At 35.6% G+C, this 26,661-nt stretch overlaps 2 protein-coding genes across 2 annotated transcripts; both read right to left on the bottom strand.

The window, feature by feature from the left end:
* Nucleotides 1–15,400: 15,400 nt before the first annotated feature.
* LOC136802680 (uncharacterized) lies at nt 15,401–17,175 on the bottom strand. Its single transcript, XM_067059440.1, has one exon. It carries the CDS (start codon nt 17,042–17,044, stop codon nt 15,401–15,403), a length of 1,644 nt encoding a protein of 547 aa, XP_066915541.1. The 5' UTR covers nt 17,045–17,175.
* LOC136802702 (uncharacterized) lies at nt 17,175–20,177 on the bottom strand. Its single transcript, XM_067059459.1, has 3 exons — nt 20,097–20,177; nt 19,235–19,297; nt 17,175–18,076 (listed from the first exon to the last, which is right to left on the bottom strand). The coding sequence occupies exons 1-3, from the start codon at nt 20,154–20,156 to the stop codon at nt 17,198–17,200; spliced, it is 1,002 nt and encodes a 333-aa protein (XP_066915560.1). The 5' UTR covers nt 20,157–20,177; the 3' UTR covers nt 17,175–17,197.
* Nucleotides 20,178–26,661: the final 6,484 nt, after the last annotated feature.

Genomic DNA, 26,661 nt, shown 5'->3' with positions numbered 1-26,661 from the left:
TGACCATAGTCAAAAAATCGGTTAGATGATTTGAAGATATAACTTTTGTTTGAGTTCCTTGAAGTTTTTAACAAAAAACTGTCTTTATAGGCCCCTTTATAAGTTGTCTGTGAATTTATTCTATCAAGAGCCAAGACTAATTAACAATTTAACTAAATTTTTTAAAAATTTTTTTGAAGACTCCAAACTGCTCAAAATGACTGAAAATGACAAATAGGAGTGATTTGAAGTTGTTTTGACCATAAAAAATTTTTATCAGGGGTCTCATTAACCCTTAGACTCCATGAGACGCGTTTTCGCGTCCTGAAACAGCCAAAATACCAAGTCCCAAAGGTTGGGTCCCAGGTCCCTAGGACTTGATTTAAAGGGGCATAAACCGAATGCTTTTTGAAAGAGTACAAAATTACCATTCCAATGGTACCAAAACGAGTGTCTAAATCAAAAGCTACAAGCTTTTACGCCATTTTGAATTTTCAAGTTTTAAAAAAAAATCATTGAAATTTTTCAACTTTTTCAAAACTACTGCGCGCTCAAAGGGTTAATTACGAAAATAACGTTAAAAACCTTAAAAATACGTTAATAATGTGTTATTATTACCCTATTTTACAAAAACTGCTTAGTTTTAGTGGGTAGTTAACCTATTTGTTTTGAATTCTTTTTGTCTGCAAAAGATTGAACTTTCTAAAATTTTTCGGAAAAATTTTCCAAATTGATGTATCAAAACTGATCAAAAACTACTATTTTCAAGATTTTGAGACGAAGAAACTTTTAACAAAAAATTTCCGAAAATCTACTTTCAGTTTGGCTAAAGATACATCTCGCACTCAAAGTCTTTTTAAAATCTTTTTTCTTCGCCGAAAATAAGGTCCTCAAAGTTGAAATACTTGTCTTCAGTCTTTTTTCATCGCGATTTTTACTTTTTAGATTCAGGGATAGTTGTCCTAACAGAAAATGTATTTATAACATGTCATGGTTTTGCTGCGTAGATTAGTCAGAAAAATACATTTTAATTTTATACATGACAAATATGAAAAATTCACTAAGGTCAGAGCCATTAATATGGTGCCCGAAAAAGATTTGATACTTTGTGAAAGGTCAAGAAAATTAAGGCTAAAATATTCGGTTTTCGCTTTGTTTAGATATTAAAAAAGGAGATTACGTTTCATAAAATTGTCTATCGAGCAAGCCTAGTTTGTAGTCTAGTGATAATTCTGATATTAATTCTTACAATGGAAGAATTGGATGAATTATAGGTTTCAATTTGCCCCAAAAAATACCTCATTTTGAAAAATAATTGGCTATCAGCTTCCTTTACTATGATGGGTTATAGCGAAAGAAAACACCCATTTTCATTTATTACCAAAGCTACCAACAACAATAAAAAATATAAACAAATAGAAATAAAGAGAAAAAATTCAAACCACGACCAGTTGAGAAAAACCTACGTAAAAGTACCTAGATAACGCCAAAAAACCTGCTGTGATGAAAACTGTATCAAAAACTGTTATCCCAGAAAAGACAGTCAACAAAAAGGTTGTCCTAAAAAGGCGGCTTCAAAGAAAGCTGTCTCAAAGACTGTCAAACAATCTATTCCACAATTGAAACCCACTTCTATGTCTCAGAAATACGGTGGCTCCTTAGTGCCATGGCTTGAATCACTTTTTATAAATGATGCGTTTCAAAAAATGGACGCTCATAATCGAAACAAACTTTTTTTTTAATTTCACCTCAAATTTTATCAGCAAAAAAAAGATAGAGCGTAAAAATCCAAAATCTCGCTCAGAAAAAAGTAATGTGTTATATTCCAGCACTGCAACTTAGCCCTAAGTTATCATGCAGCGCTGCAACTTAACAAAGTGTTATCTTGCAGCGCTGCAACTTAGCACTAAGTTATCTTGCAATGCTGCAACTTAGCACTAAGTTATCTTGCAGTGCTGCAACTTAGCACTAAGTTATCTTGCAGTGCTGCAACTTCGCACTAAGTTATCTTGCAGCGCTGCAACTTAGCAAAGTGTTATCTTGCAGTGCTGCAACTTAGCACTAAGTTATCTTGCAGTGCTGCAACTTCGCACTAAGTTATCTTGCAGTGCTGCAACTTAGCACTAAGTTATCTTGCAGTGCTGCAACTTCGCACTAAGTTATCTTGCAGTGCTGCAACTTAGCACTAAGTTATCTTGCAGTGCTGCAACTTCGCGCTAAGTTATCTTGCAGCGCTGCAACTTAGCAAAGTGTTATCTTGCAGCGCTGCAACTTAGCACTAAGTTATCTTGCAGTGCTGCAACTTAGCACTAAGTTATCTTGCAGCGCTGCAACTTAGCACTAAGTTATCTTGCAGTGCTGCAACTTAGCACTAAGTTATCTTGCAGCGCCGCAACTTAGCAAAGTGTTATCTTGCAGTGCTGCAACTTAGCACTAAGTTATCTTGCAGTGCTGCAACTTCGCACTAAGTTATCTTGCAGCGCTGCAACTTAGCACTAAGTTATCTTGCAGCACTGCAACTTAGCAAAGTGTTATCTTGCAGTGTTGCAACTTAGCACTAAGTTATCTTGCAGCGCTGCAACTTAGTGAAGTGTTATTTTGCAGTGCTGCAACTTAGCACTAAGTTATCTTGCAGTGCTGCAACTTAGCACTAAGTTATCTTGCAGCGCTGCAACTTAGCACAGTGTTATCTTGCAGTGCTGCAACTTAGCTAAGTGTTATCTTGCAGTGCTGCAACTTAGCACTAAGTTATCTTGCAGTGCTGCAACTTCGCACTAAGTTATCTTGCAGCGCTGCAACTTAGCAAAGTGTTATCTTGCAGCGCTGCAACTTAGCACTAAGTTATCTTGCAGTGCTGCAACTTAGCACTAAGTTATCTTGCAGCGCTGCAACTTAGCACTAAGTTATCTTGCAGCACTGCAACTTAGCAAAGTGTTATCTTGCAGTGTTGCAACTTAGCACTAAGTTATCTTGCAGCGCTGCAACTTAGTGAAGTGTTATTTTGCAGTGCTGCAACTTAGCACTAAGTTATCTTGCAGTGCTGCAACTTAGCAAAGTGTTATCTTGCAGTGCTGCAACTTAGCACTAAGTTATCTTGCAGTGCTGCAACTTAGCACTAGGTTATCTTGCAGCGCTGCAACTTAGCACAGTGTTATCTTGCAGTGCTGCAACTTAGCTAAGTGTTATCTTGCAGTGCTGCAACTTAGCACTAAGTTATCTTGCAGTGCTGCAACTTAGCACTAAGTTATCTTGCAGTGCTGCAACTTAGCACTAAGTTATCTTGCAGTGCTGCAACTTAGCACTAAGTTATCTTGCAGTGCTACAACTTAGCACTAAGTTATCTTGCAGCGCTGCAACTTAGCACTAAGTTATCTTGCAGCGCTGCAACTTAGCACTAAGTTATCTTGCAGTGCTGCAACTTAGCACTAAGTTATCTAGCAGCAGCGCTGCAAATCCCTCAAGTGGGACCTTAAAATTTCGAAAAGTGGGACCCTAGGGTGGGACCCTAAAATCTCGAAAAAGTGGGACCCTAGGGTGGGACCTCAAAAAGTGGGACCCTAAAATCTCGAAAAGTGGGAACCTAGAGTGGGGCCCTAAAATCTCGAAAAGTGGGACCCTAAAATCTCAAAAAGTGGGACCCTAAGGCGAGACCCTAAAATCTCGAAAAGTGGGACCCTAGGGTGGGACCTCAAAAAGTGGGACCCTAAAATCTCGAAAAGTGGGAACCTAGAGTGGGGCCCTAAAATCTCGAAAAGTGGGACCCTCAAGTGGGACCCTAAAATCTCAAAAAGTGGGACCCTAAGGCGAGACCCTAAAATCTCGAAAAGTGGGAAGCTAGAGTGGGCCCCTAAAATCTCGAAAAGTGGGACCCTAAGGCGAGACCCTAAAATCTCGAAAAGTGGGAAGCTAGAGTGGCCCCCAAAAATCTCGAAAAGTGGGACCCTCAAGTGGGACCCTAAAATCTCAAAAAGTGAGACCCTAAAATCTCGAAAAGTGGGACCCTAAAATCTCGAAAAGCTGGACACTCAAGTGGACTTTTAGCAGGTGGGACCCTAAATTTTCCCTAATTTTCAAAATTTCCAAAATTTCAAAGATATAATAACAATTTTTCAAAAAAAAAATTATTTTGAAATATTCAAATAGGCACTTCAGATTTCACTTCAGGAATTTAGGGGATGGAAGTGCGATTTCAAAGTTGAGACGGGTTTTTTTTTTTTGAAAAAGTATGTATTTTTCAATCGAAATTTCGCAAGGTTTTCTTCTAACTTTTTGAAAAACCAATAACTGTATTCAAAGCCTTGATGATTGAATTCATAATTTTCTTCAGTAAAATTCTATAGAGCTTTGAAAACCCTTTCTTGTCGGAAGTTTTTTCCAGCCGTATTTAAAAAAAAAATTTTTTCTTTCCTACACATAGTATGAAAATGTTCAAAGATCACCTAAAATAATAAAGATCTGAAAAAGTTAAACATGAGTTTGAATTGTAGCTAAAACATGCTCAAAATTGAGTTTTTTCTCACTTAAAAATGCCCCTTTTTGGAAGTCCATAGCTTTTTTTCTAAGCTTGCTACAGAGGTCTATGACCAACCTTGTTCCCAGGGCCTGATTCTCACTTTTTTATAGACTAGAGTCTACTTCTGGCTGAACTTTGCTTTTTGATAATTTTTTTACGACGCTGAGTCCAGTGAAGTAGACTAGGAGCATTTGGCAAGGTCGCCATTTTGAAAGAGAATGTTTGAAATCCAAATAACAAAAAAACTACTTAGAGTTGAAAGATGTAATCAAAAATGAGAAACAAACATCAATAGCAGATTTGCAGTGCCCTATTCTCAAATAAAAACATTGCTTCGTACTGTTTTTACCTTCCAAAAACAACAAAAATCTGGCGGACTGTTTTACAGTCCGCCTAGGCAAAACCATATTACCATATACTACCGGGCCACTTATCAGCGCCAAAAAGACCATAGAAAAGCTCTAAGTGGACCCCGGGCTAACTTTTTTATGATTTTGATGGTCGTTTCGAATCGCCCTGGCAAAAAAGGATTGAGATTAGCTGACGTCAGCGAAAAAAGAGTTGAATTTCAACTATTTTTTCGCATGCTTTCATTTTCTGAAAGATAATTTTTTACTGATGTTGCCGTGGTTTGCTACAGAGGTCTATGACCAACCTCGTTCCCAGGGCCTGATTCTCACTTTTTTATAATTTTGATGGTCGTTTCGAATCGCCCTGGCAAAAAAGGATTGAGATTCGCTGACGTCATCGAAAAAAGAGTTGAATTTCAACTATTTTTTTGCAAGCTTTCCTTTTCTTAAAGATAATTTTTTACTGATGTTGCCGTGGTTGCATTGACATCACACTCACAGCTACTAAAAAAACCAATCACATACCTTAATCGATCAAAACATTAGCTCACCGATGGAAAATGTGTATAAGTTTCTGTACAGTACATGCATTTTAAACTTCTCTAAAAAGTTGAAAAAATAGCTCTTGATGATGCCAATGGTAATGGAAAGATTGATTCTAATAAGCAGGTGGAAAATTTTCTCCCGAAAACACTGAAAAAGGGCAAAAATGAGCTTAAAATAGGCTACTTTAGGCGTACAAACTTTCGCGAGCAGAAACTTTCGCGAGGACGAAAAATCGCGAAATTCACGACATTTACTTTCGCGAATTTAACGGAAAAATATTTTTCGCGAGCACAAACTTTCGCGAATCAAGACGTAAAATTGAGAATTTTCATATGAAAAAATGGCTTAGAGGGACTAATACTTCTTAGATTGGCTTGAAACATTTGTCCTTTGACTTATTAGTCTTTTAGCAGGCTAAAAATAGCCATAAAAGTTACATTTTATTCAAAATTTGAAGTTTTACAGATTTTCTATTTTGTTAAGAATTTTTCGCGAGCATAAACTTTCGCGAATGGCCCTTCCTAGAATTTTTAAAGACATTTTCTTTCGCGAAAAGGGCCAAAATTCGCGAAAATCGCGAAAGTTTCTGCTCGCGAAAGTTTCTACGCCTAAAGTAATTGGAGGAGGATAAGGGACTTTTAATTTTGTCAAAATTAATAAACGGGAGGGGGAGGGGGTTTATTCGGCACCTGAGAGTAGTATTTATGGGAAGGTTTTTATTTGACTCCAGAAATGCTGATTCAGTCCCTTGTCATCTCTGATATGTAAAGCATTGATGCAACTATCGAGAGCCTAATAAAAGAGGGGAGGGGTTTTGGTTAAAATTTCTAAACAATTCATGGAAATTTTACTTCTAACACCCTGAAATAGAGCAAAAAAGAGTTGAAATTAATATATGTGCAGCAAAATAAGGTACTCTTTTGACTTTTCTACTTCTTCCCTAAATCAATGAACAGTAGGGGATAGCCTAACAAGCAGGGGCGTCTATTAGGCAAATAAGAGCATGCAAATCTAAAAACGACATTTTTGTTGCAATAGAGGCGATTTGTCTGTAAGCAATCATCCTGTCACACATAAAAACAACAACACATATTTTTCTTTTTTTAAACTATTTCTTATATCTGAACATAGTGAGCAGCACCCCACCTATCCACTTTTTACATGAAAGCAAAGCACTCATCTGAAACATTTGTCATAAGAGGCACTACAAGACTGATTCCAAAGGGGAGATTCACAAAAGCTCATTAAGCAGATTAAATGAAATCTCGATGAAAGTTGATATTTTGACAGCGTTCCAAAACTAAGGGCATTTAAGGAGTGACAATTTGAAATTTTCAAAAATCTTCTCTCCGACATGGTTTGAATCCATGGATAAAATTTCAAAATATTACCTGATTACCTCTTTCACTGTCACCTTACGGATGCTCACTATGACAGAACAAAATAAGTTTTATATATAACAAAAAAAATTAACAAAAGAAAACTACAAGTTTAAATCAAAAGACCGTAGAAAAATAGGAAAAGGCCATATTACTTGCGAATATCAAAAAGGATAACGATATAAGAAATAGGGACCATCATAAGGAAATAATGGCCTTAACCTTGACTTGTACCATTGTTGCTTCAACAAAAAATATTTAACGAAAACTAAATTAATATAAACATCTAAAAATATCACACTCATCAAGAGCTTATAAAAATACAAATAAAATTGAATAAAACAGTTCTCTAAAAGGTTCTAAAAGAAAACAATGGAACAAAAGATTGGCATATTCATATCAAGTAGAGTAGGGGGCCGTCCATAAAGTACGTACGCACTAAAATGTCGAAAATCGAATACCCCCCCTGTACGCAAGCGTACGCAAATGGCTATACCCCCTCCTGGTAAGTACGTTTTTCATTCACCCACCCCCCCCCCCCTCAGTTAAAGAAAATTTCAAATTCAAATCGTTTGGTTCGGACCAATTTAATACATGAAACTCAATGTTTCAAGAAACTTTTTGTTTTCCTTGATGCGTATAAGAAGCATAAAAGTCAAGCAAAAAAGGGCTATGAAATTTTTTTTCTGCGTACGTACATTTTCCTTTGACCCCTCCCCTCCCCATGTACGCAAGCATACGCTTTTGAGAGGACCCCCTCCCCCCCTTAGTGTGTACGTACTATGTGGACGACCCCTTGTTGGATATTTACGATTATGCAATGTAAGAACCTACGTTGTGTGTAATTGAGAAGAGGACTTCACTGCTTCACAATGAATCCTGGATTCTGAAAGTTACCACAAAAAAACATAAAGTTTAAAAGAAATTCGACAAAATCCAACGTATATATGTCAGTAAAAGGGAAATTTACAGAAAAGATTAAAAAACTTTCAAAAAACAAAGATATGCAAGTTTCAAACATGACTAGTTTAAATTTAGAAATATAATTTCGAATTCCCTGCAAAATTGAGAACCTTTACGACGAAACTATCAAGTGTGGGAAAAAAAGTTTGGTTAAAATTTTCCTATAAATATACTTCAAAATACTATAATGAAATAACAATTTAAAAAATGTATAAAATTGACTCGAGACAAATTGCATGCGCCTTCTTTTGAATAGCAATTTCAATAAGAAAAATCATTTGAAAGTTGATTCTGAGAGAAAGGAGAATCTAAATGCATACAATATGCCTAAATTTGATATTTTTTACTGTCAAATTTTAAGCACTACAAAATCCACCAAATATATTAAAGCTATTAAAAGCTATATATATATTTTAAAAAATATGAACAAAAATAAATAAATGTAAGTAATTTCTTGGTCAGTACCCAGACTTTCAGAAGAACACTCATCAGAATATCTTTCAAAATTTACATCAGAAAGATACAATAAATATTCAATGTCAGAGGACACTCTGAACATGTCGACAAACACCTTAGCGGCCCTTAACTAGATGCATTCATTAGTACTGTTCACTGTAATTATGAAAAAGGTCTTTCCTTTTTAAAAACAATTTTAATTGGAGTTTTTCATATATTCATAGCATGATAAATAAGACAAGAATGGACTAAAGAACAACAGAAGCAAAAAAAAACTAAATAAAATAGACAGTCTAAAATCTAACTGTCAGCATAGTCAAAAGATACAAACACTAGTCGGGAAACGGACGGCCTTTGTAATTTTTTTTGCCTGGATTTCCTTGAGACCGCCAAAATATGTCGGAAATGAACTGAGCGGCCCGAGTGAGATGCATAAAACATAAACAAACATGGCGAATAAGGAGAAGAGTTGTTATAGTTTGGTAGAAGTCAATGAGCTTCTAGATGCTGGCTTTTTTGATCAGGATGAGGAGATCAAGGAATCTATCGAATTAATGGAAAAAGAGGTAGGATATCAACTTTGAAATGCAATTTTTATGATCTCAACTCGACTTCATGTCTATAAATATGTGTCTAAAGACTGTCTTCTGGGGACGTGGGGTGCCACACTGAACTGTCACTGTCACTGTGTGTGGTCCTTAGTTGGGAGTTGTGGTCCTTATGTGTCAAGTCAAATTAAATCCTGTTTTCCTATCAGACTTTAACTTAACTATACTCAGAATGATATCTGAATATAATACATGGTAAATAATATAGATGATATAAACAATGGGACATATTTATTCATGATTTTTTATTTGTTTTTCAGCTATCCGATAAAGAACCTCATGTAATGGTGACATGTGATGTATGCGAGAGAATGTTCAAAAGTGTTGGAGGAATGAAAAGACATGTGGCAGCTAAACATCCTCTGAAATTAATTGAAGATGCCAAGCGTAAACAAGAAGACCTGGATAAATTAGCAAAATCACGACTACCGCCAGTTAAACTTCAATGTTTTATTAAAGAGACAGCTTTAAAACTGTACACCGATAGGCTATACCCAGAATCTACACGTGATAAATTCAAAGACTTCTCGATAACAGACGATGAAGCAAAGATTGTGTTTGAAACATATAAAGAGTTGATTATAAAATTCAAAGATCCCGAGCATTATCTGCCAAACTTTCATCTTGTCTCTGAAAATGCTTCCAACGCATTGTCTGAAAAACTGGACAGTGTTCACTACCAACTGATGATTATGGAACTTGCAACCAAAACCTTACGACACCTTACAAAACCACAAGATGATATACAGAGTGACGTTCCAAATTTAAATGAAAAGGAAATTGCTGGACTACAATACCTCAGTGGACATGTAATCCACAAAACATTTTCAAAGTTAAGAACTAAAATGAAGTGGAGGAATTATCAAAAGTGTCTAACTATTCTAAAGGCCTTCAAGACGGAGCCTAATGAAAACCATAAGTTGGTCGCTGCGAAAGACCTTGGAGGTTTGTGGTATATTCGAGTCGAAGGAGAAAAAATTTTCAAGGCTGCTGAATATAAATTTCGTTACACAACCAGAGGATCTGTTAGAAAAATCGATGAGAAAAAGATGATACGTGAATTGGTCAAGCAGTATTTTGTCAAAAATAACTTTCAAACTATATTGGATGAATGTAACATTGAGAAGGATGAGATTACGTCAAACTTGCTCGAAAAGATCCTCGGCTTGTACCTCCGTGTCAGATGTCATTCCTATGCCAAGGACATCAAAGAGAAACATAAGATTGTTAAAAAGACTGCTGGGCAAAAACGATCTTTAAGAGGTACTTTAAAACAAATGGAACAAGAACACGAAAAAAGCATTGAAAAATAGGACTTTGATTAACGTTTAAAAACAACTTTTTAAACAAATTTTGTTTGTATTTCCTATATTCTGTTAAAATTTTTGGGGCAGGCTTGCTTTGACCACCCCCGATGTTGTTCTATTTTTATGCTAATTGGGTCAAGGGCTATCGTTTGCCATGCTTCGATCTAAAAAGAATCGTTTAATTTGAGGCCTGAGCCTTAGCAACCTGGTTGCCTATAAAGAAAAATGTGTATATTGTTTAGCGTTGTTTGTGTGTATATAATCCTTTTTAAAAAACGAAACCTTGGTCATATTGGTTTTCTCAAAATCTCATTTTTCCAATATGATTTTCCAAAACTGTCGAATGAAAATTTTTAAACTAGTATTATGAAATTCCATAAAACAAGAAACAAAAAGAATTTGAACGATTTCCAAGGTTCTGAAAAAAAATTGTCAATTGTTTTACAATATTCAAATCTATTAAGACCCGCCAGATTTGAAGAAGTTACTTTTTTTAAAGAGCCTAATTTTAATGGAGGAAATAAAATGGAAATTTGAGTTTATATATTATAATATATACATTTTAACTTTATCTTTTGAACCATGAGAGATTACTCTCGGGTACCTAATAGCCGGGGGGGTTGGAATAAGCGGGGGGGTTGGAAAAAATCTCAAAACTTAATAAGCGGGGGGGGGGGTTGGAATAAAAATGTCCTGGGTGGATAATTTATGTAAAAGAGGCTAATACAGCATAATTATGACAAAAAAGGGAAATTTCAAAAACATTTTCCCAAAAATTAATAAGCGGGGGGGGGTTGGAATAAGAATGTCCTGGGTGGAAAATTTTCGAAAAATTAATTAGCGGGGGGGGACGGCTATTAAGTAACCGAGAGTAGAAATATTCACATTTATTTTACAGTTCTGTAAAACTTTTTCATATATATTTGTATATGTATTTACATTGTTAAAAAAGAACCTTGAAAAAGTATCAAACACGAATAAACAAGTTTACAAAGTTTCTTTCAAAACGTTCATAAGCTACCATATAATACTTATTTTTTGGGATAATTAGACAACCATTTTCCCATGACAAGATATATTGGTGTTCATTCATTACAATGATGTGATGTGGGACAAAACGTTTTTAAAGTGCTCCCAATTACACGATTCTAATTTCCAAGTCTTTCGACAAATATTCAAAAAACCTTACTATCCATATTACAGCATAGGCCAGAGAATATAGTCTGAATTTTATTAGAATTTGACAAATACTTTTGAAGAAAAATCAAAATTTTAGAATATCTACTTGATTTGCCACATTTGTTCGAATATTAACCTTTAAGAAAATATTTTTGTGGTAATCCAAAAGTCTCAAATTGCATGGCCTTGCATGAACACAAAGAATAGCTCCCTACAGTTAAAAGTTATTGAATAATATCTATAACAAACAACACAACTCTCTATAATATCAACAATGAAGTCCAAATAAGTCTCAACATCCTTTTGATTTCACATTACATACTATAGGATCTTCTCCTTCTCTTTTTCATTGGAGTGAAGTCGATTTCAGTATCTACAGGACATTCAACATTCCCACTAATTGGACTGGTATCATATTGGGTTTTAATTAAATTGTCTGCATAGAGAGAGTCACGAGTATTAGGATTATCCTTTCTTCTGCCGATTGCTCGCTGTCGTCCGAAATAATTTTCGACATCATCCTGATTGAAACGCCCAGTAAGGACGTATTTAACACCATTTCTACGTAAATATGGAACAAGTTCCTTAAGTGAATAGATACTCATTTTGACTCCTTCGTGTGTCTGGTGAGACAGAAACATATTGTTCCTGTCTGTTTGCGAAAATTCACCAGATCTTTCCATTGTTGATTTTTTCCATTCGTCCAGGTACTGAACAAATGAATCCAAAAATTTGAACCTTTCAGCATCCATTTTTCCACCACTGAATGGTTGCAAAAACTTCTTTCTGGTAACTTTGTGAGCTCTGGGGTATCTCACATTAAAGATATCAAAGAAATCATCAAATTTTAAACAGAATTCAGCTGTCTTCTTTGCTTCAGGGGGGCCAAAGGTTTGAAGAACGTTTCCAACTGATCGACTCAAAATTTGGGTTGCGAGCTTGACTTTCATTACCGAATACGAATTGAGATAGATGTGATCAGCAGTAAGTTTTGGTAGCAATTTCAATCCACATTCGAGGTCTTCGTTATACATGACTGATACATGTCTCCACAGCAAGTACATCCCTGAAGGAAGGACAAATAAAGTTTTATTCAATTTATTCAATTATTAGCTTTGAATGACAGACCTCTCCAAATTATTTTTCTCTTCACCTTTAATGCTTTAATATTTTCATCCAACACTTAAGGTTGGTAAGTGAAAAACTTTATTACCTGAGAGGAAAAAAGAAAATTTGGCAGATTTGGCCAAAATCCACCAAATCGAGTTCCCGCCAAATTAAATTCCAACTAAATTTAAAAATTTTCCTTCAATTTAAAATTTTCCCTAAACTTAAATTTTTCAAATTTACTCGATTTTTTCACTACTTAGGTCGTAAAAGGGGGTATTTAAATTCCCACCAAAATTAATCTTTCTGTTGATCCGCCAAATTAAATTCCTGCCAAAATTTCCCTTTTTAAGGTAGTTTTGCTAATATTAGTTCTGCTTCACTGAAAAAAGATGGAATTTCAGTTTCATTTTATCAATAATCATATAACAATTACCGTCATTCCACATAAATCGTGCAGAGCTGTCAGAGCCAGACTTCCATAAACAATTCCTCGCTGTCTTTATCAAATGAGGTGCATCACCAAAATAATAAAGGAAACGGCCATCAGTTGCAAATTTGTTTTTCGTTCGATAAACAACATCAGATTCATCATCTTTCATCTAAAACATCAAAAATGGACTAATCAAATTAATCTTTTCAAATTAATTACCACGCATTTGTGGGAGAACCAAGCATGAGACTGGACGGTTAGACTTGTTTTAGTGTAAATAGTTTTCCTTTGTTTTTTTAGTTGTAATTGCCTGCCTAGAGAAGTTTTAAGCAACCATGTAAGTCTCCTAAAATTTAATGAGAAGTGAAACCCTTTTTGTGAATATTAACTTAACAGTGCCATGAAAAACTTAAATTTCTATTATGTTCAGTAAATATAAAAACATACCTTGTTCATTTTCACAAATTTTCTGTTCGGGGAAGCTCCATCTGACACTGCAGCAACAACCCAGAGACCACATGTTAACTCCAAAATGCTAACAGCTTTCCAAAATATCTGGTACAATTGGTGGGATTGAACACCGTCTGTTGCAAAATTAGCAAAACTAAATGACAGCGGATTTACAACACTCTTAGCAATAAACACCAAGATGTGAGTTGCCAGTTTGTCAACATTTGTGAACGTGCTTTCATTCAAATCCTCATCTCCCAAATCCACAAATCCTATCAGCTCTCCAGTACTTTTGTCCCACACTAAATCCTCCTGCACCTTCATCTCGTCAAATAAAACTGTTACAAAGCGTTCTTGGTCTGAGAAGTCTTTGGTTTTTTCAGTAAGATCAGCAATGACTTCAGGATTGAATCCATGTTTTGGTCGAATATAGTTCCTATAATCTCTGAGAGTGCGTTGACTGGGTAGTACTAAAATACCAGTTCCATTTTTGGAATTGAGTCGTAGCTGATCATAAGCAGCTGGGGATTTAGCAGCTATTGATAAACAATATTTTATAATGGCTGGGTGATAGCGAATTTGTTTGGTATTGGAGCATCTCAGGTATTTTTGTTGTTCTTCCCAAAATAGTTTCATAAATGGAGGTACTTTTGCTTTAGGAATTCCTTTGAAAATATCAACCAAATCATTATTCAGGTCACTGTCAATAGGGAGGGTTTTCCTTTTCAGCTCATTTGTAATTTTACTAATGGTTTCCTCAAGTTGTTTGTTCTTCATTCTGTAGGATTGCAAAGCCAATTTTATTCTGTCTGGAGATGTGAATGTAATTGGAGCTTTTGTTTTTGCAGGCTCTGCAAGCTTTCGTTTCTTGGCATTTAATTGTGAGCGAGTTTGCAGCTCCAACTTATGACAATCACCACATTTCCGTAACTCAGTCTTGATCAATACATTACACTTTGAAGCACGGATAAACTCTGTTTCAGAATGAGGATCAGGAGATGACAAATATTCGAGATAGTTAAAGTTTTTAGGTATTGTGTGGTGTTTGAGATGGATAGCCTCTTTGAACTCAAAGAGATTTAAACCAGAACAAGGATGATAATTTTTCAGCTTTGAAATAAAATTCGTGAGTGTCATGTCTCTAAAAGTACTGTTTAAACCATATATGCTATTGTCTTTTGGTAAAACCCAACCAAAACAACGTGCAACATAAGACAGGTCTGGATTTACAAAAATCTCTATGTAGGGTAACACATATTCTTTCCCATCAGCTGCTTTCATAAATTGTCGAATTTCGGTGTGTGTGTCATTGACATTGATTGACCATGAAGAATTCAATTTGAGTTTTGAAATACGATTGTTGAAGTCAGCAAAGTTTTTATATGCTGGGGCAGGAGCTGTGGACTGTGTGCTAATCAAAACTCTCTGTTTTTCCACTTTATCCAATGCTGAAGTTGAACGTTCTTTGATGACTGATCTTGGAATGCTTTTTGCTGGAAGGTTCCTCGAGGGCAAAGCCCCTTCTTTCAATTCTTTCTTGTGAGGATCTGACGTGAAAAAGAAAGAAAATATCATCAAGTAAAATTCCATAAAATCTGTCTTAAGGAACCTGGGAAAATTTGAAAATCCAACCACAATATTGGTGGCAGCCAATGGTCATTATTATCAAAATACCAATATTTCAGAAAATGCAAATTTATCACTACCTTTCATTGTAAGATAAACAAATAAGATTTCATACTTACATATGTAAAAGTCATTTTCTTGGAAGTGCAGTTCACATATGTGCAATGAGTTATTTTTAATCTGTCTTTTCAGACTCTCATCCATCACTCTATCACGAGTGATAAAACTTTGTAGATTATCTCTCCATTTCTGAGTTTTATCGTCTTTGACCGTTGGTAGTTTAACAATGGTTATCTTATCCTTTCTGGAAGAGGGGCATCCATACACAGAACAGTTTGCCCCTGGCATGGTGATATATCCCAAAGAGAAGAAGCACCTTATTTTTGCAGTGATTTCCCACCTTTTTTCGCCATTTTGAAAGTTTGTTATGCCCCCGACACGGACTGGGCACGAACAAGATCGACTTGAAAGAGATAAAACAATGCGCTATTGTTCGTTTCCCGACTAGTGTTTGTATCTTTTGACTATGCTGTCAGAAACAGCAAAATTGTTTTCGTTGCGGATAGCATCAAGCATAATTTCGGTAAAGTTGGATAGTGATGAAAAACCTCGTGGTAAATATAGGATTTGAAAACACATTTTTGATGTTGGTTTTAAATAGTTTTTCTGTCTATCGACATACTTCACTGAAATGGTTTGATTAGGGTAAATTGAATGCGAGCCAGTTACAAATCTTGTAAACCGGATAAGATCTGTGAAATCGATTAAGCGCAAAAACCTATGCAACCAAGTTGTAATTTGTTGGTCAGCTGGTCCTTTCTCATCAACATCTAATAATTTTATAACAACTGATGCAGTTGGAACTGTACATCTATATACTGCATCTAATGAACTTGAGCCTGCATTGGTCCAAAAGGAGCCCATTCCGTTGACAATCTTAGTAAGTTCAAAACTAGGTCGTCGTATGAGCATGACATTAGCAGCTTCCACTATTAGATTAGCTATGTTTTCCTTTGACGGCTTCACAAACAAGTCGGCTGATGAAAGAATATCGATGATTGGCTGCAAATCAGAATTGTTTGGAAAGTTTTTAATCAAGTCACTTTCAAAGGAATGCAAATATTTGTGATACGAGGTTACTAAATCATTGTTATTGAGCGACCCAAACATAAAATATTTCAGTGAAGCCTTGCACAGTTTGATAGGGAATATTTGATAATTAATGAAAGCATGTGTCACGATCTTCCCAAAAAGTTCCAAATGCTTTATTGAAAGTTTGTGTCTGGGAACACACTCTGCTTGGCCATCAAATGTACTGTAAAGTTGTTCGAAAAATGCTGTATAGGCATCTCTGGTGACACCTTCACCAGTCGCATCTTCATTTTTGAATAATAAAATGAACTGAGTTGTTTCGAGGTCGCCATTTTGCTCATAAATTTCAAACATATCATCTAATATGTTAGCCCTGCGTACTTCGTACAATTTTTCTTCTACAATATATGACTTTTCAATCAACCTTAGTGACTCAAGAAGTTCGAATTCATCTTCGCTGTCTTTATTACTGTTATTCTCTTTCTCTGCTTTGTCAATATTACCGCCGAACGTAGCAAAATTTGAAAAAACAACATCACCGTCACGAGACATATTAATGTTTTCTGCTGTTTTCCGAAGATTATAAACACCTTGCTGAATTCTGTCATCAGGATAACAAATTTCGTTTTTGTAGTCAGTCAACTGAAAAAACAATGGGTCATGTGATAATGACCCAATCCAATAGTAAACATTCATCATTTGTTCATTTGCAAAAAACATGCGAGTTAAAACTCCTAGACCAGGGTGTCGGACGCAAACAATAACAAAATCATCTGTTAAGTCAGGTTCAGGATGAACAAGTTTTTTCCTACTTTCAATCAACATTAAGATTTCCTCTTCAGGTGCAACAACTTCACGATGTTCATGATCTCCTGGAATTTCAGTTTGATCATGTAGACGGGGTACTTGTTCTCTTGGTATTTCAGCTGGACGGTTTACACGGTGGTTTAGTTCTCCTGTTATTCCAGTTTGATCATGTTCATGGTGGGTCTGCTCTCTTGGGATTTCAGTTTGACGATGCCCATCATGTTGAATGGGGGTTTGCTCTCTTTGCATTCCAATTTGACGATGTCCACGGAGGGTATGTTCTATCGCGATTTCGGTTTGACGGTTTCCATGGTGATTCTGTTCTCCTGATATTTCAGTTGGACCGTGTCCACGAAGGGTTCGTTCGATCGAGATTTCAGCTTGACGGTTTCCACGGTGGTTCTATTCTCCTGGTATTTCAGTTGGACCATGACGACGGGAAGTTTGCTCTATTGGTATTTCACTGTGACTGTTTCCATGGATGTTCGGTTCCACTGACATTTCAGTTTGATTCTGCTCATGCTGTGTTTGATTTTCACCCAGAGATTCATTGAAAACAGGTGAATAAGCACGCCTTACAGTAGTGGTTGACGAGCTAGGAGTTGAAGTAGAAAATGACCCTCTAGATTTTGACAAATCAGAGTCTGAATCATCACTGCCACTGTCACTAGACACCTCCATAATATTATGACCAAAGTGACTCAAAACACGTTGTTGGTTTGATTTCGATTTTGTTACTAAGTAAACTTTCGGTCTTGGATGCTTCATTTTATTAATATAATTACCAACTGTGAAAGGAACTTTACTATTATCACTGAGTGTTAAAAGATCACTAATTGGTTCTTCAGTCTCATTTTCCAAGTGAAAAAAGTAATCTTCTCTTTTTCCATCTGCTACACCTTTTTTCTTTGTAGACCAAAAGTGATTGATAGCTTCCGTTAAAACAGTGTCCTTTTCAGCTGTGACAAGAAATGATATTTTAGCACATCCACCACCCCTTTTCCTTCTGATTTGAATAAAACGTTGCTGCTTTTTGTCAAACACCTTCCAACTTATGTGAATTTGTCTTGTTTTAGGTTTTCCATTCTTCGATTTTGTACTACTTGGATTTTCATTTCTAGTTTTAGATCCATTTGTTATGATACCTTTTAACTCGGCCCTTCTATCATTCATGTCTCCATTTCGACACATTAGTCTTAATCGAATAATATCGCCAGTAGCTGTAACACCAAATTCTTTTAATGTAGAATCGTCTGAATGCAAAATGGCAATCTCATCAAACTATAAAACAGAAAAAAAACACATTAGGGGAGAGATAATTAGATAGAGAGATGCATAATTTTTTTCCCAAAAATCCTCTTCGTTCGAGGGGTCGATTTTTCGGGGGCAATACGCCGTTTTTGGTCCAAATTTTGACGTGACGTCATCACGTGACAGGTGACTTTCTAAAAAATTTCTTTTGGCATTTTGTTTTATTGGTGATTAGGAATCTCCGTGCCAAATTTCATTAAAAAAGGACAACCCTATCTAGAGTTCTGAGGGGGGGCACCCCCAGTCCTTTACATATCCGACAAAAGCCTGGTCCAAGGAGGGTTAAAATGTTTATGTCATCGAATTTTCATAAATTTTTTTGATTTTTGAAATTCTTATACTAACATGGTTTCTGCCTACTTTTTCAGTCCCCCCTTAAAATGCAATTTTGCCCTTAAAGAAAACTCCCCCCTTAAATCGAACAAAAATTACCGGTACCCCTTGTTAGAATGTCCCCCCTTAAAATGAAAAAAAAAGAGGAATCCCCCCTCAGATTTTTATTTTTAGACTTTGACAATAACAAAGTACAACGATTGGTTTGATATCAATGCCATCAACATTATATTAGATACATAATGATATCCAACTAAATAAAATTCAATAAAAAGAAATCATTGAAAATAAACTGGATCCTATAATCAAATGATACAAATAAAACTTTTTATGAATAAAACCAAACAAAAGATGCAGTACCTGGTACAACAGTTGTGTTTATGTTCATATCTTAGGCCTTGTAAATTATCTTTATCATTAGATTTGAACTGGGAATGTTTTCTGATTGTAGTCCTAGTTAAAGTTAGGTCGAGTAAGTGGTCTTCCCATATAGAGAATTTAGGCAGTATAACACAAGTAAGATTTCATGCTTATGACATTGATTTTGGATGTGACAGAGCTGAAAATGTCAAAGATCATTGATGTCGACCAACTATTTCAAGAAAATCTTTGTACCCTTCAGCAAACAATTTTTACAATAGATAGAGAGAGAGAGAAGTGAGTATGCAGATTCATGTATGCCGTAAAATGCCCGAGTACTCCATTTTTCTGATAGGTTCTATACCCCAATAGCAGTGGTGATAATAGTTTTGTAGAGTGAACTTCAGTTAAAATATGAGACAGAAAGAGCTTTACCTTTTCCGCTTGAAACTTTGGAATCAAGTGACTCAAGCCCAATTGCGTCAAGAATCCTTCAACCTATTTTATTGGAAAAAAAGGATGTAAGTTAACAAAAGCTATAAATCTGAATGTTGATTAAAGCTCTAAAACTTAAAGTTGACCTTCATGGGTCTTCACTAAGCCATATCAAATCAGGGGGGGGGGTACATAGGCAGGGTATTAACCCATAGGGTAATAGCTTGATTTTTTACTAAAATTTTGTTTAGTACCATCTACCCATATTTAGTACCGGGTACTACTTCATTTTTGCTGTAAAAAATAGGGACAACACCCCTAAAATCTTAAATTTTACAGATTAGACCAAGAGAGTTAGTTTTTCAGACTGAAAATTGACAGATAATTCAAGCAAACTATCAATGATGGAGTCAGAAACTTTTGTCCTTTGATTTTCATCACACACTTCTTGACCATTTTGGAAGTTTTGTCTTCAAAAAATTCAAACAATTTCTCAAAAGAGTAAAAAATATTTGAAAAAAGTCAAAATATTACAACAAACTACTTTGTTTATTGAAAAACAGCAAAATTCTGTGAAAAAGTACCCAAATAGTATCCTGTACTTACTTGAAGAGTGAAAAATACACACCCCACCCCCAAAGTAGTACCGGGTACTAACTTTTTTGAAATGCAAAAATAGACACCACCACCTGGCTATATACCCTGATCAAATTTAAGTCATTTTGTCCAAAATTCATCAAAAATTTTTGTACACAAAACTGTAGTAAACTAAAATACTATAGCACAAGAATAAATCTGTAAAATTTAGCAGTAAAACAATATGAATATATATTGTCTAGTTTGACCTTGAAAAATAGATTACCTTTCCCAAGCGATTCTCATCCATATAATTATTAATAATGTCTGATACTGTTGAATCCATTATATTTGTGTTTTTAGTATATTTCAATATATCTATAAAAGAAAAGGAAAATCAAAAATCTGATAAGTAGAAAGGCAGTTTATACTTTTTTATTTATCAACACAAATGATTTTAATTATCAACACAAATGCAGAAGGTTTGTATGTATGCCTTTCCGTACTTTCTTGATAAATTCCAATCCCTAAGGGTTGCATGTTTTCATTCATATTTTGAAAATACTTAGTGTTTTTGCAGGTTTACAACTGTCTAGCCTCACAGCAGGGGATGGGTGAAAAGACAGCGATGTCTTCTTTTATCTCCTGCAAATGTTTTTAGCTCTTCGGATTTTTTTAATTTTAAATCACTATCATTAATATTTCCATTCTGTATAATTTTAGGCAAAGTTATTATCGCAAAGACTTATATTAAAAAAAAAAGAAGCAAACATCATTGGAGGGTAAAAAGAATCACCTTTCAACTTTGCATCTTTTTGTTTATTTGGTAACTAGTATTGTTAAAACATTACTGAATACATTCATAAACAATAATAACTGATATTATGGCAAATCTGTTCCATAATCACTTTCAAGTGCCGAATAAAATTTTTCGAATTATCAATAAATTTTCGACATATATAAATTTTTGTGTGGACCAATTATTAAAATAAATAATTGTTAATTTTTGTGTAATACAAAAGTAAATAGATAAGTAAAGTAAACCAAATAACAGACAAATTTATTAATGACATCTAGAAAAGTAAAATAGGGCAAAAAACAAAATCAGTAAAAAACAGTCACAATGACCCTAGACTTCATGCAGCTACTCAAAGTGTATATTATAAATCTTTTAGATATTGTACCATGCATGTCCCCCTAAACACTGGCTTATATTTTTCATCATCCCAATATAAATATGACCTTTACCCATTTATCAAATTTTATAGCATTTGTAGTATAAAAAAAAAAAACACAAAAAGTGGATAAACAACAGTTATTAAAACCAAAAAGCCATCAAACAACCACAAGTTCCAAAAAACTTGGTTTTTTTTTATTTTTGCTCCAAAAATAACTAACATTGAGTTGCTATATCTCAGGATGCACAAAAACAAGACCTGCGAAAAGTTGAACTTTAAACTTAGTTGAGTAGACTACATTTTACTGAACTGAAAAATACTTATCAGTGTTGATTTAATTTTAAGCCTGCTTACGGTGATAGTCCAAAACACAGTGTGCGCCCAGAGGCCTCTGTATCTGTCTGTATATCGGATATATTTCTTTCTTAGAATTAATAAAGTATATCGAATATACAGTGTACAGCTAACCTGATAACAGATGGTAGAACTTTCTTATCAGCACGATAAACCTCTAAATAACTGATGAAAATTAACCATCTGACGTATATAACTTTGCCGCATTAAAAAATTACAACAAAAATTTGTTGTGTGGCGGATCATCAAAACTATTGTTATGTTTGTTTTTGTCGGAAAATGCTGGAAAATGACGCCTCGTTATCGTGTCCAGCCAGGGTTCCCAGCAATCCTTGAGTTTTATTATCCTTGAGTTTTATTATCCTTGAGTTTTATTATCCCTGACCTTTTGCTGAAAAACAGCCTTTTTCCCTGAAAAATGTGCTTGACACGGCTATTTTCCCTGACTTAAAAAAGCAAAAGGGACTGTGGTGACCATTCAGACAGTAAAACCAGACTATTTTGTTACATGTAACATTTGTTGTCAGGTTTCAGATATTTATTGTTTATTGTAGCCTCATTGACTTAACACACCTATGATAAAATTACTTGAACTTGAAGATCTTGCTAAGTTTTCGAGGTCCCACCATGGTTAGTACCAAGGAGAGAATATTTGAAAGTCAGCACCTTTACATTGACAAATACAGCATTGAAGAGTCAGATATGATTGATGTTCTAGTTTTTCCAATCCCAGTAATTTGAAAACACAAATTAAAGGAATTTTTCCAGTGGTAATTTTGTGTTAAGTGTAAATTTATTCACTTACTCTTAGGTGCCAAATAAACGCCCCCCCCCCCGCTTGTTAATTTTTTGAAAATTTTCCAACCCCCCCCCCCCCCCCCGGACCTTAAAAGGACCCCCCCCCCCCCGTTTATTTAATTTTTAAGAATATTTTCAGTTGGCAAAAAGAAGTCCCCTTATTTTGCTCCAAAAAGCCTGACTTTAGCCTATATTTACCTTATTTTTGGGTTTTCAGAAGTACAATTTCCAACCCCCCCGGCTATTAGGTCCCTCCCGTTTATTAAAATTTCGAAAACCCCGTTTATTTGACACCTAAGAGTAGGAACCCAACATGGTTGGTCCGATGGAGAAATTTTTGAGAAATATAGATTCTTGGATAGGCTAAAACACGACTGATTTGAAATTTGTCCAACCAAAAAAATTGAGTTAAACAGACAAATGAGCCCATTTTGGAAAGCTCTGTCATTGCTCTATTAGGCAATAAAAAGAAAAAAAGCTTGTTAGATACAATGACTTTTTTTACGCTTTTGCGTTTTTCACTTTTTCGGTGAATTTCGAAACAATCGAGAAATTGGGGGAGAGCTCTTGTAAATGAAACTTTTATTTTCCAAACACTAAGGATATTTCATAGCCATGGTCTATCAGAATCCATGTTTATTGTGAGCCAAACTTTTACACAAAAAACGACCTGATGCACACGACAGATTATTTTAGCACGAAATAAGCCTCTTAGTTCACTGTCTGGACCTCTAAACCAAAATCAATTGCAATATCTCCCCTCAACACTGCCTTGAAAGTTTCTTTATCTCATATTCACTAAACTTACAACAAAATAACACAAAAAAGTGGATAAAACATAGTTCAAAACCCATTTAGCCAGCAAACAACCACATTTGATAAAAATGTAAAAGAATTGTTTATGCACCAATATTGAGTCGCAATTGAGCCGCGATATCTTTTGATGTACAAAAACAAGACTCGTAATTTTTTGCACAGTGTTAGAACATCTTTCTCTCCACAGATAGTTGTTTACAAAAATTTTAAAATCTTCATTTGTCTTGGTTTTATTTTACTTCAAAGAAGGTCATATATGAGAACGTACGTGGTACATCTCTCGACCTGTATATACGACGTACGCTGTGTACGTCCCTCAGCTTCTAAAGGTTAAGAGATAATATAGGATATTATCTTTGTATACTGCAAGCGGTCCCGACTGAAACTGAGCTAATTTGTTTTTCTAAAACTTCAAACTTGGCTGATTTCAAATATGTATTCAGAATTTTCATATCTGTCTGATACCAAAAGTTACAGCCCTCCAAAGAACGCTAAAAATGGCCAAAATATGAATACATCTGAATACATATTTGAAATCAGCGAAGTTTGAAGTTTTAGAAAACACGTAAATTAAAGATTTCTATTCCTGTAGATAAAATCTTCATAGTTTTCTTCTTCATTTTCAAAAATTTTAATAAAAGATTTTAAAGCCTTAAAATAGTCTGCTCAGAATTATCTTTCAAACGAGGTATTACTTTTCATTATATCTTTTCTCCTTCAAGAGCAATTTATCAAAATGTGCGGACTGCCAATTTTTTGGAATAGACTTTGTACATAAATACAAACACCATAAACTACCTTGAAAACCCAGGAAAACCTAAAACAAATACAAACAAATCTGGAGTCTGGAGTATATTTAGTGCAGCTTTTTTAAATTCTATTGATTTCCATTAAAAGTCTTTGATAAAGCACAAGTGCTTCTTGGGTATCTTTGGGTTGATCAATAGAGTTCTCAAACATTAAGATTGTACTGAGCTCAAAAAATTCAGGAGAGCAGATATAGTCACAATTAGTCTGTTGAGAGTAGTTTTCTTTCACAGTTTCAAAATCTACTTGATTCAATGCGTACTTATGATCCTGAATATTTCTGTCTGATATTGATGGTGTGGTGTAAAGAACATTAGGGCGCCCTGCAGGGCGTATCCTTCTGTCAGCATTTGCAGATGGTCTAATTCGATGATTGTTCCATGTTGACATTGTGGCTCTGAGATCTTGTTTGAGCAAAGGATAAAAGCAAAATTTTATACACTCACACTCGATTAAATTTGATGTATCAAATGAACCTCTTTCAATGAGATCTTTGAAAAAGTTTATCCACCAGTTCGTACAAGAACGTCTAAGCATAGACCACCATGATTCTATTCTCTGATTTGACACAGAACGTCCATATTTAAAACTGTTCGCACCTGAGGCATTGTCGTTATCATTTCGCCTAAAGAACCTCTGAGATGCAGCTATGTAAATGTTTTCGGTACCTCTATCGCCAACAACTTTTCTAGGAACTCCAGAAATTCTATGAATCTGATTCAAATAAAAATTGCATACCACAGAAGGATCTTTGTTTGATGATGCAATCTCAAGCCACAATATGTTTCTGCTGAAACCATCAATACATCCATGGATAGGAAACCCATAAGGCTTGAGTTTGTCATATCCATCAATATGCCAAACCCAATTTGGCCCATATGACCAGTATCTTCTTCTCTTCAAAACTCTTCTGCTCCTTCTGTTAACACCTTCAGGATCTAGGTGCTTGAGTATCAATGCCACATTCTTTCTAGATATATTAAAGCCATTTTGCTGACATCTTAGATGCATCAGTCTGTAGCCAAGCAAAGTCCCACTTCCCTCTCTCAACTGACTTTCAATGAAATACAAAACCTCCCTTGTATCGCTTGTGTTTCCCCGTCTATAAAGATGATACCTTCTTAAGACCCTGTGAAGATGCCTAGTACTGATAGTTTCGTTATGAACTTCACGTAAGGTTGCTCGTATTTCTTTGTAGTCATATCCATTTTCAAAGTAACGTTTGATCAACCTGTCCCGCTCATCCGCCATCTTGAATTGAAATGTGCGCGCTATTACAGATCACGTGATCAAAACATTGCATTATGATTGGTCAAATATGACGTCATATTAGGAAAATTTATTTTTGCTAAGTTGCAGCGCGACAAAACTTTGCTAAGTTGCAGCGCTGCAAGATAACACTTTGCTAAGTTGCAGCACTGCAAGATAACTTAGTGCTAAGTTGCAGCACTGCAAGATAACACTTCACTAAGTTGCAGCGCTGCAAGATAACTTAGTGCTAAGTTGCAACACTGCAAGATAACACTTTGCTAAGTTGCAGTGCTGCAAGATAACTTAGTGCTAAGTTGCAGCGTTGCAAGATAACTTAGTGCTAAGTTGCAGCATTGCAAGATAGCACTTTGCTAAGTTGCAGCATTGCAAGATAACACTTTGCTAAGTTGCAGTGCTGCAAGATAACTTAGTGCTAAGTTGCAGCGCTGCAAGATAACTTAGTGCTAAGTTGCAGCATTGCAAGATAACTTAGTGCTAAGTTGCAACACTGCAAGATAACACTTTGCTAAGTTGCAGTGCTGCAAGATAACTTAGTGCTAAGTTGCAGCTCTGCAAGATAACACTTTGCTAAGTTGTAGCGCTGCAAGATAACTTAGTGCTAAGTTGCAACACTGCAAGATAACACTTTGCTAAGTTGCAGTGCTGCAAGATAACTTAGTGCTAAGTTGCAGCTCTGCAAGATAACACTTTGCTAAGTTGCAGCGCTGCAAGATAACTTAGTGCTAAGTTGCAACACTGCAAGATAACACTTTGCTAAGTTGCAGTGCTGCAAGATAACTTAGTGCTAAGTTGCAGCGCTGCAAGATAACTTAGTGCTAAGTTGCAGCATTGCAAGATAACACTTTGCTAAGTTGCAGCATTGCAAGATAACTTAGTGCTAAGTTGCAGCGCTGCAAGATAACTTAGTGCTAAGTTGCAGCGCTGCAAGATAACTTAGTGCTAAGTTGCAGCACTGCAAGATAACTTAGTGCTAAGTTGCAGCGCTGCAAGATAACTTAGTGCTAAGTTGCAGCGCTGCAAGATAACTTAGTGCTAAGTTGTAGCACTGCAAGATAACTTAGTGCTAGTTGCAGCGCTGCATGATAACTTAGTGCTAAGTTGCAGCGCTGCAAGATAACTTAGTGCTAAGTTGCAGCGCTGCAAGATAACTTAGTGCTAAGTTGTAGCACTGCAAGATAACTTAGTGCTAAGTTGCAGCGCTGCATGATAACTTAGTGCTAAGTTGCAGCGCTGCAAGATAACTTAGTGCTAAGTTGCAGCGCTGCAAGATAACTTAGTGCTAAGTTGTAGCACTGCAAGATAACTTAGTGCTAAGTTGCAGCGCTGCAAGATAACACTTTGTTAAGTTGCAGCGCTGCAAGATAACACTTTGCTAAGTTGCAGCGCTGCATGATAACTTAGTGCTAAATTGCAGTACTGCAAGATAACTTAGTGCTAAGTTGCAGCGCTGCAAGATAACACTTTGTTAAGTTGCAGCGCTGCAAGATAACACTTTGCTAAGTTGCAGCGCTGCATGATAACTTAGTGCTAAATTGCAGTACTGCAAGATAACTTAGTGCTAAGTTGCTGCAGTGCTGGAATATAACACATTACTTTTTTCTGAGCGAGATTTTGGATTTTTACGCT

The sequence above is a fragment of the Clytia hemisphaerica genome, unplaced genomic scaffold (assembly GCF_902728285.1).
Source record: "Clytia hemisphaerica strain Z4C2 unplaced genomic scaffold, Clytia hemisphaerica genome assembly, whole genome shotgun sequence".
NCBI classification, from domain to species: Eukaryota; Metazoa; Cnidaria; class Hydrozoa; order Leptothecata; family Clytiidae; genus Clytia; species Clytia hemisphaerica.
The sequence above is the reverse complement of the archived record's forward strand: the minus strand, read 5'-3'. Positions and strand labels throughout refer to the sequence as shown.